This window comes from Felis catus, chromosome E1, assembly GCF_018350175.1.
Source record: "Felis catus isolate Fca126 chromosome E1, F.catus_Fca126_mat1.0, whole genome shotgun sequence".
Classification (NCBI taxonomy): Eukaryota; Metazoa; Chordata; class Mammalia; order Carnivora; family Felidae; genus Felis; species Felis catus.
The window spans coordinates 59488940-59506408 of NC_058381.1; the positions used below are offsets into that span (position 1 = coordinate 59488940).

Here is a 17469-nt window from a genome sequence, read left to right on the forward strand (position 1 = left end):
CCCACTGCTCCCTTAGCGAAGCAGCTGAGCACGGTGTTAGTAAAGACAATTCAGTCTTTAAAATTATTTTTCTAATAATGTCTGGAATGAAGATACCGTCATCTGTTAGCAGTATCTTATGTTTGTTTTGTTCACTTCGGGATTCATGCTGTTGGCGTTAAATGCCAGCGGTGCTCGCAATGCAGTAAGTTCGTCTGCTGGACACGGTCCGTCTTTCTTAATGCCAGCCAAGATGGGAAGGAGGCTTTTGTCATGTACATTTCTTTTTTTGAGAGAGAGAGAGAGAGAGAGAGAGAGAGAGAGACAGCATGTGCAAACTGGGGAAGGGCAGGGAGAGAGGGAGAGCGAGAATCTCAAGCAGGCCCTATGCTCAGTGCAGAGCCCGACATGGGGCTCGATCCCACAACCCTGGGATCATGACCTGAGCTGGATGTTCAGCTGACTGAACCATCCAGTCGCCCCCTGTCGTGTACATTTCTAAACGAAAGGGTGGGCATCTTGTGCACGCGTCTGCACGCGCACACACACGGGCTTAATAGAGATTTTGTTTCAGGGGGCGCCTGGGTGGCTCAGTCAGTTGAGCGCCCAACTTCAGCTCAGGTCACGATCTCACCGTTGGTGGGTTCGAGCCCCGTGTCGGGCTCTGTGCTGATGGCTCAGAGCCTGGAGCCTGCTTCAGATGCTGTGTCTCCTTCTCTCTCTGTTCCTCCCCTGCTCGTGCTCTGTTTCTGTCCCCCTCTCTCTCTCTCTCTCTCTCTCTCTCTCTCTCTCAAAAATAAATAAAGATTAAAAAAAAATTTAGAGATTTTGTTTCAAGAAGTCGGGTAGAAGAGACTTAGCAGCTGAGAAGGTAAGTTCCCACGATGCCTCAGCATACAAAAGAAAGCAGTCTCGTGTACAAAGGAGGCTGCGGAAATCAGTTGACGCAAAGTAGTTGCTCATAAAGGCCCGTCCGGTGCAGACCGCGTGAAGGGTTAAGGTGCAGAACGATGGTTCGGAAAACGGAGCCATACGCGTTTTCTTTGTGTCTCCCCTTTCCAGAGTACACACGGCCCCCAGTTCAGCTTTCTCGACATCTTCCCAAGAGTCACCTGCCGGCCTCCCAAAGAAGTGATCGATATGGAGCTGAGTCCCGAGGAGAACTCCAGAGATCCAGGGATGGACCAGGGAGTGTTCCAAAGCGAGACTTTCCAGAGGCCTTACCAGTATCTGAGACGGTTCCACCAGAAAGAAAACCTGGACTCGTTCCTGTACCAAGAAGGCTGTGTGGAAGGCACCCCTACGGAATGCCTGCAGTATTTCCTGATTTACTGCGGGGTGATAGATCCATCCTGGTCAGAGCTCCGGAACTTTGCCGGGTTCCTCAATTACCAGCTCCGAGATTGCGAGGGTTCCCTCTTCTGCAACCCAGACGTAACTGGAGACACGCTGGGGGGCTTCAAGAACTTTGTGGTCACCTTCATGATCTTCATGGCAAGAGATTTCGCCACACCAACCCTTCACACGTCCGACCAAAGCCCAGGGAGGTACGCGGTCCCCATGGATGGGGTCAGGGAAGAAGATCTCGCCCCTTTCACCCTCCGGAGGAGGTGGGAGTCCGAGCCTCACCCGTACGTGTTCTTCAACGGCGACCACACGTCCATGACATTCATAGGCTTCCACATCCAGCCCAACCAGAACGGCAGCCTTGACGCGGTGGATCTCGCCAGCAGGACGGTCATCAAGAAAGACGTCATGGCGATGGAACTGTACCGGGGGCTGTCGCTCCAGAGGGTGCCCTTCAACGTTGACTTTGACCAGCTGCCCAGGCATGAGAAACTGGAAAGGCTGTGCCTGGCGTTAGGGATCCAGTGGCCCATGGACCCCGATGAAACCTATGAGCTCACCGTGGACAACATGCTTAAGATCCTTGCCATCGAGATGCGGTTCCGGTGTGGGATCCCCGTTATCATCATGGGGGAGACCGGCTGCGGGAAAACCAGGCTCATTAAGTTCCTCAGCGACCTGCGGCGTGGGAGCACCCAAGCTGAAACCATGAAGTTGGTCAAGGTCCACGGGGGAACGACGGCAGAGATGATCTACTCCAAAGTCCGGGAGGCCGAGGAACTCGCTGTCTTCAACAAGGAGCAGCATCAGCTGGGCACCATCTTGTTTTTCGATGAAGCCAACACAACGGAAGCCATAAGCTGCATCAAGGAAGTCCTGTGCGATCGTACCGTGAACGGCCAGCCCCTGGCCAAGGACTCGGGCCTGCACATCATAGCCGCCTGCAACCCTTACCGGAAGCACTCGCAGGAGATGATCCGCCGTTTGGAGGCGGCCGGTTTGGGGTACAGGGTCCGCTCGGAGGACACGGCGGAGAAGCTTGGCTCCACCCCTCTCCGGCAGCTGGTGTACCGGGTCCACGCTCTGCCGCCGAGCCTCATCCCCCTGGTGTGGGACTTCGGCCAGCTGAATAACACCGCCGAGAAGCTCTATATCCAGCAGATCGTGCAGAGGACGGTGGACTCCGTCGGGGTGGACGAAGCCCAGATCCGGGCCATCACGGAGGTGCTTTCCGCCTCGCAGAGCTTCATGAGGAAGAGAGGAAACGAGTGTGGCTTTGTCAGCCTCAGGGACGTGGAGCGCTGTGTCCGAGTCTTCATGTGGTTCTACGACCACCGCGTGATGCTCCTGTCCCAGCTGGACGCCTTCCTCTGCAGGGCCGACGTGGACCAAAGCGGCTTCGAGAGAGAGCCCGTCCTCTGGTCCCTGGTGCTGGCCCTCGCGGTGTGCTATCACGCCTCCTTAGAACAGAAGGAGTCCTATTGGAAGACCATCTGCAGGCTCTTTCCGGAACCCTACAACGACAGCAAGGTCGTCCTGGAGGAGATAACTCGAACGCAGGATCTCTTCCTGGATGGCGTGTCTTTGCGGAAAACCATCGCCAGGAACTCGGCTTTGAAAGAGAACGTCTTCATGATGGTCATCTGCATCGAGCTGAAGATTCCTCTCTTCCTGGTGGGGAAGCCCGGCAGCTCTAAATCTCTGGCCAAGACCATCGTGGCGGACGCCATGCAAGGCCCGGCGGCCCACTCAGACCTCTTCCGCAACCTGAAGCAGGTCCACCTGGTGTCGTTCCAGTGCAGCCCCCACTCCACCCCGCAGGGCATCATAAGCACCTTCAAGCAGTGTGCCCGCTTCCAGCAGGGCAAGGACCTGCAGGAGTACGTGTCCGTGGTGGTGTTGGACGAGGTGGGGCTGGCCGAGGACTCGCCCAAGATGCCCCTGAAGGCGCTGCACCCGCTGCTGGAGTACGGCTGCATCGAAGACGATCCTGCCCCCCACCAGAAGGTTGGCTTCATAGGCATTTCCAACTGGGCCCTGGACCCCGCCAAGATGAACCGGGGCATTTTTGTGTCGCGCGGCAGCCCCAGTAAGAAGGAGCTCATGGAGAGCGCCAAGGGTATCTGCTCCTCGGAGCCCCTGGTTCAACAGAGGGTGCAGGGCTTCTTTGCGCCCTTTGCCAGAGCCTACGAAACGGTGTGCAGGAAGCAAGACAAGGAGTTCTTCGGGCTCCGCGACTACTACAGCCTCATCAAGATGGTCTTCGCCAGGGCGAAGGCTTCTGATAAAGAGCCTTCCCCGCAAGACATCGCGCAGGCCGTCCTCCGCAACTTCAGCGGCAAAGACGACATCCACGCGCTGGACATTTTTACGGCCGCCTTGCCCGAGGCGAAGTGCTCAGAGGCGGTCAGCACCATACAGCTGATCGAGCAGAACATGTGCGTCCGCCTCCGGAAGGCGGCGGGCGGGGAGCCGGACGAGTCCGAGTCCCGCTACCTGCTCGTGCTGACCAGAAACTACGCGGCCCTCCAGGTCCTGCAGCAAATGTTCTTCAGGGACGACCAGCAGCCGGAGATCATTTTCGGCTCCAGCTTTCCCCGGGACCAAGAGTACACCCAGATCTGCAGGAACATCAACCGGGTGAAGATCTGCATGGAGACCGGCAAGACGGTGGTGCTGCTCAACCTCCAGAGCCTCTACGAGAGCCTGTACGACGCGCTCAACCAGTACTACGTCTACCTGGGAGGCCAGAAGTACGTGGACCTCGGGCTGGGGACCCATCGGGTCAAGTGCCGGGTCCACCCCGACTTCCGGTTGATCGTCATCGAGGAGAAAGACGTCGTCTACAAACAGTTCCCCATCCCTCTCATCAACCGGCTGGAGAAGCACTACCTGGACATCAACACCGTCCTGGAGAAATGGCAGAGAAGGGTCGTGGAGGAGCTCAAGGCCTGGGTGGAGAGGTTCGTGGATGTGAAAGCTCAGCACTTCGCAGGCGGACACAGATACAGCCCTTCCGAAGTCTTCGTCGGTTACCACTCGGACGCCTGCGCCTCTGTGGTGCTGCAGGTCACGGAGAGGCTAGGCCGCGGGGCCTTGACCGACGAACTTTACCAGAGGGTGTGCGAGGAGGCCAAGTCGATACTGCTGGGCTGTGCCACGCCAGACGCCGTGGTCCGCCTGGGCGCTTCCTCCCTGGGCCTGTTCACCGCCCAGGCGCTGTCTCGGGAGTACTATCACACGCAGCAGCACAGCTCCTTTGCGGACTTCCTCCGGGCCCAGCTGCGCACGGCGGACCCCGAGCGCCACCTGGAACGCCGCATCATCTTCACGGAGGTGATTGTCTCGCTACGCTTGTACCCTGGTCCCCTTTCACCCCAGAGGCCTTGGGTGGATCCCTAGGGTCCAGAATTCAGGACTCCTTTCAAGGCAGTGCGTAAGAAGGGCACCTGGGGGGGGCTCGGTCGGTTGAGCGTCCGACTTTGGCTCAGGTCACGATCTCGCGGTCCGTGAGTTCGAGCCCCGCGTCGGGCTCTGTGCCGACAGCTCGGAGCCTGGAGCCCGTTTCGGATTCTGGGCCTCCCTCTCTCTCTCTCTGCCCCTCCCCCTCTCATGCTCTGTCTCTCTCCCTCTCTGTCAAAACTAAGTCAACGTTAAAAAAAAATTACAAAAAAAAAAAAGGCAGTGCCAAGGAATTTACAGATGGCTACGTTGAGACTCCGCTTTCTCTCCATGGAGTGTGAGAGACCCAAATCCTCAAAAAAGTTCAGGCCAAGCGAGTCTCGAGTGCCTGCTTCCGCGCAGTCCTCTGCGCGGAGGGTAACGCTGTGGACAACGTTCGCTTCAGCAAATGAAGGGACGCCTTCCAGTACCGGGCTGAGGGCACTGAGAATATAGACGTGCGTTGGCACGCTTCTCGGCCTCCGTCAGCATGCAGCGTGAGACTTGCGAGCAGGTGCCATGGATATCATAAGACAGTGCTATCCGTGGAGGCAGAAGGGGGTGACGCAGATCAGGGTATGAGGTCAGAGGACCCGCCAGCCGATCGTGACGTGTGGCTGGGACAGTACTACAGGCACAGAGCCTACTTGAGCTGAGCTGTCAAGGTGTGAAATCGCTCCAGGGACTGGTCGCTGTGCAGCGTGAGGTTCGAGGACGCAAGGACCGAGAGGTGGGGTTGAGATGCCGTTGGAGAGACTTCACGGCGGGTCTTAGCAGCGGCGCCGATGAGGGGTCTGCCGTAGAGACGGGAGAGATGACGGAATGCTTGTCGAGATGGGTCCCATTGCCTGGGACAGGGAGGGAGAAGGCCTGAGAGAAGAGTGTCGCAGAAAAGATAGGCCAGTCAGGAGGCTGCTGGGCCAGTTTAGTCCGAGAGAGGAGCACGTGGGACAGAATGGAGAAATAGTCCAGATATCAGTTGGCAGAGCGAGGGGCTGATTCTTTTGGGGGGGCCGTGGAAGACGGAGGGGTCTAGGGAAGGTTCCCCAGATCATGCTTTGGATGCCTGGAGGTTTGGAGAGTCGCAGTCCAGGAATGAGCAACAAACAAGTATTGGTGGTAAGTTCCATCCAGGGCGCACCTGGCTGCCCCCTGTGACATCCAGGCGGCGATGTCTGTCTGGACGAATGCAGCAAGACTGAGGGAGAAATGGCGGGGACGTTGAGCCCTGAGCAATCGTCAGAATTTCCATTAGGGGCCACGTACGGAGAGCTGCTCCAAGGAGACTTGAAGGCACCTAGGGAACAGGATGAGTCTTCTCTCTAGAACGTTTCGATCCCATGGGTTCTGCGTGCCTCAACGCTGCCTCGTTTTTAAAATCTCTGGGTTTGGGTTCTTTTCTGTGTACCAACTCCGCGACGCATGCTGGAGCCCATGGAAGGTATCTGTTCAACATCCTCACGTTTCTGGGACTTAACCCAGCAGACCTGTAAACCTTCCCTTGAATTCTAGCCAGTAACTTGCGTTTCCTGACTTTGTAGATCACCACTTTCTCCAGACTGCTGACCAACCGTGACTGCGAAGTTTTGCAGTCAGAAGGAGGGGACGGAGCTCTGAAGCCCATGATCCTGTCTCTGCAGCAGTTTGACACCGAGGGCTCATTCCTCAGAGAAGTCCAGTGAGGCTCCCGCCTTCCCTCCCTGTCCCCTCTGCCCCCAGCCCTGACTGCTCTGTCCTTCACTCACAGGGCTGCAGGGACCACCGGGCTGTCACCAGCCCTGGCTCGTGACCGCCGAAGCCACACGACCGAAAAGGGTGCTTGTTGCATCCTTCCAGTGCCCCCTCGTCTCTGCTGCCTCTGCACAGGCGTCCTTCTTGGAGGGTGGAGGGAAGCATCGTCTCGTCTCATCGGGGAAGCATTTCCCCGGGTTTACATGCTCTCCCCTGGCTCGTCCGCTCACACAGAGGAGATCCTCACCCGAGGCACTCGTTCTCGGTCTCGGTCGTCTTCTACTTCCCGTCAGTCTGGGGGAGTTTCATCGCCCGTTTCTAAGGACGGATAATTTCCTTTTTCTTTCAGAAACTGCTTATCTGATGCAGCCAGGTGTAAAATCCTCATTATTCAAACCAGTTTTGAAGACGGAGTCCACAGCGCTCAACTCATTGCTTCAGCGAAGTATGTGTTTGGTATTTTTCTCAGAAACTGCCCGGAAAGCCCAGATTTTATTCAGGAGTTCCTAAAGAATTTCCCCCCTGAAATTTAGCCTACAGAGAAGGCTAAAACCAGGCAACAGTGGTAAAACGCCAAGAAGTGTAAATGATAGAATATTAATAGGATATAAAAGACTATCCTAGAGGGGCCCCTGCGTGGCTCAGCTGGTTAAGCGTCCGACTTCGGCTCGGGTCACGATCTCAGAGTTCGTGGTTTGAGCCCCTTGTGGGGCTCTGTGCTGACAGCTCAGAGCCTGGAGCCTACTTCCGATTCTGTGTCTCCCTCTCTCTGGAGCTCCCTGCTCACGCTCTGTCTCTGTCTCTCAAAAATAAACATTAGAAAGGAAAGGAGGGAGGGAGGAAGGAAGGAAGGAAAGAGGGAGGGAGGGAGGGAGGGAGGAAGGAAGGAAGGAAGGAAAGAGGGAGGGAGGGAGGGAGGAAGGAAGGAAGGAAGGAAGGAAGGAAGGAGGAAGGAAGGAAAGAGGGAGGGAGGAAGGAAGGAAGGAAAGGGAGGGAGGGAGGGAGGAAGGAAGGAAGGAAAGGGGGAGGGAGGAAGGAAAGAGGGAGGGAGGGAGGGAGGAAAGAGGGAGGGAGGGAGGGAGGAAGGAAGGAAGGAAGGAAAGAGGGAGGGAGGGAGGGAGGGAGGGAGGAAAAAGGGAGGGAGGGAGGAAGGAAAAAGGGAGGGAGGGAGGGAGGGAGGAAGGAAGGAAGGAAGGAAGGAAAGAGGGAGGGAGGGAGGAAGGAAGGAAGGAAGGAAGGAAGGAAAGAGGGAGGGAGGGAGGGAGGGAGGAAAAAGGGAGGGAGGGAGGAAGGAAGGAAGGAAAGAGGGAGGAAGGAAGGAAGGAAAGGAAGGAAGGAAGGAAGGAAAGAAGGAGGGAGGAAGGAAGGAAGGAAAGGGAGGGAGGAAGGAAGGAAAAAGGGAGGGAGGAAGGAAGGAAAGGGGGAGGGAGGGAGGAAGGAAGGAAGGAAGGAAAGAGGGAGGGAGGAAGGAAGGAAGGAAAGGGAGGGAGGAATGAAGGAAGGAAGGAGGAAGGAAGGAAGGAAAGAGGGAGGGAGGGAGGAAGGAAAAGGGGAGGGAGGGAGGAAGGAAAAGGGGAGGGAGGAAGGAAGGAAAAAGGGAGGGAGGAAGGAAGGAAGGAAGGAAGGAAGGAAGGAAGGAAGGAAAGAGAGAGGGAGGAAGGAAGGAAGGAAAGAGGGAGGAAGGAAGGAAGGAAAGAGGGAGGGAGGGAGGAAGGAAAAGGGGAGGGAGGAAGGAAGGAAAAAGGGAGGGAGGGAGGAAGGAAGGAAGGAAGGAAGGAAGGAAGGAAGGAAGGAAGGAAAGAGAGAGGGAGGAAGGAAGGAAGGAAAGAGGGAGGAAGGAAGGAAGGAAAGAGGGAGGGAGGGAGGAAGGAAAAGGGGAGGGAGGAAGGAAGGAAAAAGGGAGGGAGGGAGGAAGGAAGGAAGGAAGGAAGGAAGGAAGGAAGGAAGGAAAGAGAGAGGGAGGAAGGAAGGAAAGAGGGAGGAAGGAAGGAAGGAAGGAAAAAGGGAGGGAGGGAGGAAGGAAAAGGGGAGGGAGGAAGGAAGGAAAAAGGGAGGGAGGGAGGAAGGAAGGAAGGAAGGAAAGAGGGAGGAAGGAAGGAAGGAAAGAGGGAGGAAGGAAGGAAGGAAGGAAAGAGGGAGGGAGGGAGGAAGGAAGGAAGGAAAGAGGGAGGGAGGAAGGAAGGAAGGAAAGAAAGAGGGAGGGAGGGAGGGGGAAAGAAAGCAAGCTAAGAAGACATAAGATTGAACCTGACCGCCCACGGGAGCAGTCAGCCGCTTCCACAACGTTGGCTTTGTCTGTCTGTTTGTTTGTTTTGTTTTGACTTGTTTGTCCTCGCTTGCTTGTTTTAAAACAGGTATTCTGCTATAAACGAAATCAACAAGATACAAGGGAATCAGGGCTGCATCTTGGTCTATTTCATCACGAAACTGTCCCGGATGGAGAGTGGAGCGTCCTACGTGGGATTCCACGGGGGTAGGCTGAAAATGGCACCAAATAGGCTTATTTAGATACTGTGCAGAGTTGCTCCTGATTTGCTCCCGTGGCGCACAAGCCTGGGATCCGAGCACCGGTGTTGATCTCAACGAGATTCGTTTCGGATGCAATTAAATTTCTTAACCCCGGCTTATTGCAGGAATCACGCGTGTCTGGGCTGGCTGCTACAGTGTGCGGGACTCCCTTACTGACTGGTAGATAAGCACCAGCGTTTTCTTTTATAGTGTCTTTTAATCGTGTCTTTAATCGTGTCTTTTATTACACGGATAGCCTAGAGAAGGCACTCCCAACTGGCATTGTTCTGGAAGCACTGACACTTTATGCCTGGTTCTGGCGGGGGGCAGGGAATGCTATCGTAAGCCTCTCTCTTTTTTTCTGAGGAATGGGTCACCAATTATTTCACGCATAAGAAAATTGGTATTCTAGGAACTGGCAAGTGACAGTTTAAGAATGTCGTAGATAATGGCGGGTAAATCTTGCCAATTTCCCACACCCCTTTTCTAGCTGTGATGGGGCAAGGTTACTAAAAAATGTAAAAAGAATCAAAAACCAGGGCGCCTCGGTGGCTTAGGTGGTTAAACATCCAACTCTTGGTTTTGGCTCAGGTCGTGATCTCAGGGTTTGTGAGTTCAAGCCCCACATTGGGCTCTGCTCTGACAGCACAGAGCCTGCTTGGGATTCTCTCTCTCCTCCTCCCCTGCTCGTGCACTCTCTGTCTCTCTCAAAATAAATCAATAAACTTAAAAAAAAAAAAGAATGGAAAACCTTCAGATACCCTTTACAAAAAGGCAGATCTTTCCATTCTTATGAGTGATGTTTATGTTACGGTTGTTGAAATAGATAGCAGGGTCAGGTGGCTTCTGTGTGTGAACCAGAGTCACTAAAGGGTGACTAAGGGGACTAAAGGGTACAAACCATTCAGCAATAGGTGTATTTAAAAAAATTTTTTTTAATCTTTATTTATTTTTGAGAGAGAGAGAGCACAAGCAAGAGAGAGGCATAGAGAGAGGGAGACACAGAATCCAAAGCAGGCTCCAGGCTCTGTGCTGTCAGCCCAGAGCCCGACGCGGGGCTCGAACTCACAGACCGTGAGATCACGACCCGAGCTGCCGGTCGGATGCTTAACCAACTGGGCCCCCCAACACCCCTGAGCAGCTGCGTATTTAAACATCAGGACCTGTGGTGTGTCCCTGCTTGTGGCCAAGAGGACACCAGGAAAAGCATGGGGACGTTCTCAGTGACTTCATTCCTCACAGGGCTGTGGCAGTCTGTGCACATTGACGACCTGTGCAAGTCCACGGTTATGGTTTCGGACGTGACTAGATTGCAGAATGTGACCATCAGCCAGCTGTTTAAACCAGAAGGGAACTCCGAGTGTAAGTCAGGAGGAAGCCTTTGGGGCCGTAGGTGGGACAGTAGGAGTGGTGGCCGGGAGCACGGAGGAGCAGGGAGGTCCCCATTGAGTCCCCGCACCTGCCCTGACAGGGGGCAAGTCCCAGGACACCTTCCGCTGCTTCCAAGGCCAGGCAGGTCATCGTGCCCACATGGGAAAATGGGTCGTAGTGGACACATCAGGCTGTGAAATGGGGCCTGTGGTGCGTGTCAGACTCTGGTCGCCAGCACCCCCTGTCAGCCGTGTGAGCCCAGGACGGGAGGGAAGGTTGGTGCTGGTGGAGCCCGTGACCCGGGCCTGCCGGAGCCCGGCCCGTGTGACCCACTGCGGGGGTGAGGGACCAGGGAGGCCTGTGGGCAAGAGCCCGAGTGCACCTCCCTTTCTCCGCGGCTTGATCGCACTTCTGTTGCAGTGGAGACGGAACACGGGGCCGGTGACAGCCTGGAGGAACCGATGGAAACCGAGGCCGCGGGGTCAGAGGAGGCGCCAGGGGTGGACCTGGGGACGGAAGGCTCGACGGCGACGGGCAACGCTGAGCAGGGCGGAAGCCATGTGAGTTCTGGCTCTTTCTAGTTCTGGGGCCTCCCGGGACGCGGGCCTACCCCACAGACGGTCCCCTCCTGTCTCCCGGAGTCAAGGCCCTGGGCCAGGGCGGGATCTGACCGGGCTGAATCCCCGGGGAGGCCCGCGGCCCCCGACAGCGGCTCTCGAGGGATGGGGGGGGGGTGGGCGGCGTGGGGCGGGGAGGCCTGACTGTCCCCGTGACACACACAGATCATGGACACCACCAGCCTGCTGAGGAGCTGCATACAGAGTGCCGTGGGCACGCTCCGCGACCAGGACGGCCGCCAGCGCAGCATGCGGAGAGTGGAGATCCTTCTCGGCCTCCTAGACGAGGACGACGACGACGAGGTCAAAGGTATGGGGCCCCACGGGCGGCACGGGGGGAGCGCGACCGTTGCCCCCGTGGCCCCAGGGCTCGCAGGGGCCGCGGGTGCAGCAGGGACCTCGGTGCAGCTCCCAAATCTCGCCCGAGACCCTGGGGTCACTGGACGTCCATCAGAGCCCCCCGCTCGATGCCCGTGGGGGATGCCCAAGGCACATGCCCTCTGCTTTTCTGCAGCCGCGTTCTTGCGGGCATCCAAGGCGCGCCTCTACGTGCTCCTAAAGCAGCAGGAAGACCAGTCCCTGTTCAACATGAAGGAGTGGGTGACCCGGGAGGCCTCGAATCAGGACGCTCTCCAGGAGGCAGGCACATTCAGGTACTGGGCCGTGGGGGGGGTGGCTCGGTGTGGCAGTGGGACACGAGCGCCCCGGCCGTGGACGGCTCGCCCGCGCGCCTCGTCCGCAAGCTCCGTGCGGTTCAGAGCGGTCCCTGTTTTCCCCAAAGGGGGCAGAATGGTCTGGGTGGAGGTCAGATGGGGTTTGCTAGACTCTGGTCTCCTTTTCTGTGTGTGCACGTTTTGTCGTAAGAACAGCGCCCGACTTAACAAAAGTAGAATGTGTGTCCCCGCAGGGTGTTAACCCCGACCAGCGTGGTCGTCCGTGGAAATGGCTGCTGTTTTAGGTTACGGGGAAGGGGACAGGCAGGGAAGGAAGGGGAATGATTTTCTCAGGCCTGCTGCTTAGTCGAAGTCATTTGATAATACAAACGTCGGGTCCGGGAGTATTCATGTATCACCCGTGGTCCTTTTTCCGTAAAACCTGGACCCTTTTCTCAGGACTAAGTCGAGACACCTGGTGTTCTGGAGGGAGGCGGGACACGGTGGGTCCCACAGGGAAGGTCCAGCCGCCCCGAGTCGGCAGGGTCCTCTTAGGCTGGTCACACATCCTCGTGCCCTGGCTCCTCACTTCTGAAGGAACGTTCGGCTCCTCTGGTCTCATACGGGTCCGGTCTTCCCCAGCCGTGATCGGCATGGCCTCGGGACACTGCCTCTGTGTGATGGGCTGGCGGGAATTGTGGGAGCCCCCAGAGTTCCTGCTGCTGGTTTCGTTGCTGTGGGGGGCAGTTCCTGCTTCTGTGTTTTTCTTTACTTACCCTTAGTTTCTTTCCCACTTACGCTTTCTGAGTAAGGAATTTTATAAGATCAGATATTAATCTAGATCATTTTCCTTGGTTACACCTTACAGATATTATATTTGTACTTTTTTAATGTTTCTTAATTTTCGACAGAGAGAGAGACAGAGAGACAGAGAGACAGAGAGTGTGCGAGCAGGGAGAGGCAGAGAGAGAGGGAGACACAGAATGGGAAGCAGGCCCCAGGCTCTGAGCTGCCAGCACAGAGCCTGACGTGGACCCAGGGCTTGAACTCACAAACGGTGAGATCGTGACCTGAGCCAAAGTCGGACTGAGGCACCCAGGCTCCCCACCCCTCTTACAGATATTATTAAATATTTAATTTCATGTCAGTAATCCTTAAAATCTGTATTTTTGGTTTCCCCTTCACACCGCCCCTCCAGCGGCCAGACTCCCCACACTCGGCAGGTGTCCAGAGCGGTGTGTGGGGTCCCTCCTTGTCACTGCTCTGCTGTTGGCTGTATTGAGACTGGCCCACCCCTCAGCAGTTGCCGGGGGTGTCTGAACACCCCTGCATGGGGTGGTCAGACCACAGCTGTAACTCCCCTGTGTCGGGTGTCAGGTGGGCTTTGGAGCCTACTAGTTCACTCTCACAAGCCTCTGGGGGCCACTCTGTTTACCGTCCACGTACTGGGGACCTAAGTCACTTCCCTTCTTGAGATTAAAGTCCAAATCTTTGGGGCGCCTGGGTGACTCAGTCGGTTGAACATCCGACTTCGGCTCGGGTCATGATCTCTCAGTCCGTGAGTTCGAGCCCCGTGTCGGGCTCTGTGCTGCCAGCTCGGAGCCTGGAGCCTGCTTGGGATTCTGTGTCTCCCTGTCTCTCTCTGACCCTCGCCCACTTTCCCTCCCCCTGCCATCCCTCCCCGCAAATAAATAAACATTAAAAAATAAATCCAAGTCATTTTAGTCTTGGTTTTCCCCGATGCCCGAAGCCTGCATACCCGTCCAGGTACACCTTCCCCTCTCCCCCCACTGCCGGCTTCTACATTTCATCCTGTGGTTTCCTACACTTTTTCTACTTAGGCATTTTTTTCTGTAAATCAAGTGCTCTCTTGACCGTTAGCGTGCTTCGTTTCCTCCCTAGACGCTTGTGAAATCTCCACAGGTCTGTGCACACTGCGTACTTTTAAAAGGAAAGTATTTCTCTCTCTTCTTTTTACAGTGGAACCTGACTTTTTCTCCCCAACATTAACTACTTGGTAGTAGGTTCCTTGCAGGGCATTATAGAGTTTATGATCACGCATAAACATCGTTATAACAGCGAAGTACAACAGCGTTAACAGAAGCAGGGAAACGTGTGTACGTGTGTAAACCCTTTTGGATCCAATGTCCACAGACATGAGTAAAACCATGTTTTAGAGAAGCGTGTACTTTCCTGTTTAACTTGACCCCCAACACACTTATTTTGGCCTGTGCTTTATCATTTTCTCCCTGTAACTATTGTTTGTTTTTTCTTAAAGTAACTTTTTTTTCCCCCAAATGAATGTGGTCCCTATTTTCTGTAGAGAGCCTTTACTTGCTTTGGGGAAATAGCTATGTAACAAAACACAACGGATGCTACTTGGAAACTGATTCGATGTAGAATTAAGGTCCATTCCCGTCCCGTCTCCAATCCGTTTCTACCTGTGAACTTTTCTTTGGGTACCTAAAAACGATGCCAGTTTCCATGTGTTGCCAGACCTGTGGCGTTGCATCGATAGACCAGGTGTCTTGTGACCAATGAACCGAATGTCAACAAAATGGAGCCCCCCCCCCCCCCCCCCCGCGCTCCGTGCTTGCCGAGCCGTCACGCGGTCTCCTCTCTCCCCCACTGCAGGCAGACCCTCTGGAAACGGGTCCAGGGTGTGGTGACCCCCCTCCTGGCGAGCATGGTGTCCGTCCTCGACATAGACAGCAACCTTGAGCTACTGATCAGGCCAGACTCTCCATCCTGGACAAGAGATCTTTGGATGTTTATTTTCCGTGACATCAAGCTTCTGAACATTCCTCTTGTGACAAATGATATGAGGTGAATAAGAGAGTTGTGTGTGTGTGTGTGTGTGTGTGTGTGTGTGTGTGTGAGTGAAGGGAAAAAAACCGTAAGGCAGGTGCGGTCTTAACATGCTCATCCAAGTAGTTGATGAAGTGTATGTATCGACATTGGAATCACATTTATTTTAGATGCTGGATCTGGGGCGCCTGGGTGGCTCAGTCATTTGAGTGTCCCACTGTTGATTGCGGCTCAGGTCACGATCTCGCGGTTCGTGGGATCGAGCCCCAAGTCGGGCTGTGAGCGCTGAGCACGGAGCCTGCTGAAGATTCTCTCTCCTTCCGCCGCGGCCCCACTCACACGTGCACGCACTCTCTCTAAAATTAAAAATTCAGAAATTAAGTGCCGGGTCTGTTTGCAGCCTAAGGGCGATGGCATCGCTGTAACAAACGGGGTTCTTGAAAGTTCTGAGAATTCCCTGTTTCACTCCCCTGCCTCATGGATGGCCCTGCTTTCAGAGCACCGCCCCAGGTACACGTGCCAGCTTGGGCCTCATCCGGACTGGCGAGGCTGTGCTGCGGAGAGCCCTTGGATCAGTCAGCTCTCCCTGCCCCTCATTCCGTGGCGGCACCCGCATACCCCGCCGCGGGCCTGCCCTTGCGCAGCTCACTCTCAGCCGGCCTCCCAGCAGTTTCCTCTTTGGCTCTCAGGGGCTTCGCTTTTGGAGTGTGGGTGAACAAAGAATGTTCGAGTACGTGGGATCCTGGATCTCGAGTGGAAACACTTATTTAGACGACAGGGCACCGTCGACCCTGAGGGAAAGGGTCGCCTCCGACACGCCGGGTTCTGTGTCGAAGGTGGACGGCGAGGGGAGGTCCAGGCACCGCACGGCCCGGTTCTGCCCCAGCCTTGGGGCAGCCTGCTTGACCTCCCAGCCTTGTTTCGTTGTTGTCTGGGAAACAGATGACATAGGGACGCGCTTGAGTGCATTTATAACGGAAGCCCTGAGCTGTGATCTGGGCCAGCCTTCTGGGCACCTGTGCTGTTGAGCGTGGCATCAGAGGTGGGGCTTGTGTCGTGAGCAACCCCTTGTCTGGCTGCAGATCTAAGAGTGAGGTGCCCTACATCATGGTGCAGAACCACATGACCCTTCCGGAGGACATCTCCAACGACGTCCCGTTTGGCTGGAGAGTCAAAGGGTATCTGGAGGAGCTGTGGCTCCAGGCTCAGTACATCACTGGAGCTGAAGGTGAGCCCCCGAGGATGCCGGGAAACGGGACCGTGTGCTGGCTCCCCGTCGTAAGTGGGCCATTCCCATTCGGAACCTTCTAGGCAGTTCGGGCATCAGGACTCGGGAGACGGCCCGAGCTGAGCCCTTCCCAACAGTGTCAGCGACGCAAGCGAAGTTCTGTCCACACCGCGCGGTCAGTGTCCTCGGAGTCATGTGGCTCCTTGCTCTGCCGTCACGGGTCAAGCGGGCCTGGCCATAGGCATATCCCGGGAAAACCAGGAGTCACGCATCCTTGGGAAAAGTCATCTTTCCATCTTTCATGCACGAAGTAGACTTTTCAAAGTTTACTCATAGTATTGCCTTTAAAGAAGCCAGGTCAGGGGCGCCTGGGTGGCTCAGTCGGTTAGGTGTCCAACTTCAGCTCCAGATCATGATCTCGCCATCCATGAGTTCGAGCCCCACATCGGGCTCTGGGCTGACAGCTCAGGGCCTGGAGCCTGCTTCGGATTCTGTGTCTCCCTCTTTCTCTGCCCCTCCCCTGCTCGCGCTCTGTCTCTCCTCTAAAATACATAAACATGGGGCGCCTGGGTGGCGCAGTCGGTTAAGCGTCCAACTTCAGCCAGGTCACGATCTCACGGTCCGTGAGTTCGAGCCCCGCGTCAGGCCCTGGGCTGATGGCTCAGAGCCTGGAGCCTGTTTCCGATTCTGTGCCTCCCTCTCTCTCTGCCCCTCCCCCGTTCATGCTCTGTCTCTCTCTGTCCCAAAAATAAATAAACGTTGAAAAAAATAAATAAAAATAAAATACATAAACATGAAAAAAAAAAGTAGGTCAAATACTTGAAGACGAACTTACTTCTCTAGGTAAGCATTCTGCAATGTTTTCAGAACAAATTGAAGCCATCTCTGTCCTGAGGAAGGAGTATTTCCTTTTTCGAGGCTGTACCCGTACTGCCCCTGCTTTCCTGTGATAGCGTGTGGCCTGCGGGCTGGCACTCGTCCCCTAGAGGCAGATCTTCCTGGTGTGAGCAGCGTGTGACCCCCGGCCCCCGAAGAGCAGCCCCCTCATTGGTGACCCACTCAGACCCTGGGATTCCCGAAGCATGACATGACTTGCTAGACATAAAACCTGTTCTGTCTGCGGTCATCTTATCCCTTTGGGGCCACCTAGGCTGGTGGTGACTGAAACTGAGTATGTATTCTGCCTTCGTTTCCGTCATCTCGCTGGAAAGGCGTCCGAAGTGTCTAGAAACAGCCATTAAATCGTGCGGCTTACTCCCGTTTGCCGAGAGCTGCCCTTCAGCAGAGCCTTATCCTTGCCCGGGGGACCCTGGGGTCCTGACCGCAGGCCAGAAGACACGCCTCAGGCTCTCCCTCTGCGCCCTTCTTTGCTCTGCTCCGCAGGACTGTTGAAGAAGTTAGTGGAAATCTTTCAGCAGACCTCTCTGGGCAGGTTTCTCGCTCAGCTCAGCGCAGAACAGCAGGAAGAACTCTTTCTATGCTATATAAAGGACTTCCTCCTCTTGACGATGAGAGTGTCCACGTGGGAAGAACTGAGGGTAAGTGCTCACTCTGGGGCAGGGGAGGGGGCCACTGGTGTCCGTGCGGCTGGGCCGCACCGTCCCTCCACCCTCAGCCCCCTGTCCGGGGCCCCCTGCATCACGGGCTTTCCATTCACGCAAGGGAGACCTCCAGTGTCCCTCTAACACCTTTTAGTTTTTTATTCACTTTACTTTATTATTTTTTTAACACCTTCTTTTCGGGGCGCCTGTGGGGCTCAGTCAGTTAAGCGTCCAACTTCGGCTCA

At 55.6% G+C, this 17469-nt stretch overlaps 1 protein-coding gene across 6 annotated transcripts in view; it reads left to right on the forward strand.

Moving 5' to 3' along the window:
• The window catches only part of RNF213 (ring finger protein 213), a 106574-nt gene that overhangs the window by 57090 nt on the left and 32015 nt on the right, over positions 1 to 17469 (forward strand). For all 6 annotated transcript variants that reach the window (XM_019818352.3, XM_045044707.1, XM_045044705.1 and 3 more), the window contains 11 exons: positions 1042 to 4662; positions 6309 to 6445; positions 6848 to 6943; positions 8853 to 8971; positions 10249 to 10368; positions 10798 to 10937; positions 11160 to 11304; positions 11509 to 11647; positions 14282 to 14473; positions 15538 to 15683; positions 17067 to 17221. In XM_019818352.3, the coding sequence (XP_019673911.3) occupies positions 1042 to 4662; positions 6309 to 6445; positions 6848 to 6943; positions 8853 to 8971; positions 10249 to 10368; positions 10798 to 10937; positions 11160 to 11304; positions 11509 to 11647; positions 14282 to 14473; positions 15538 to 15683; positions 17067 to 17221 (5010 nt within the window). The remainder of the gene's footprint in view (positions 1 to 1041; positions 4663 to 6308; positions 6446 to 6847; positions 6944 to 8852; positions 8972 to 10248; positions 10369 to 10797; positions 10938 to 11159; positions 11305 to 11508; positions 11648 to 14281; positions 14474 to 15537; positions 15684 to 17066; positions 17222 to 17469) is intronic.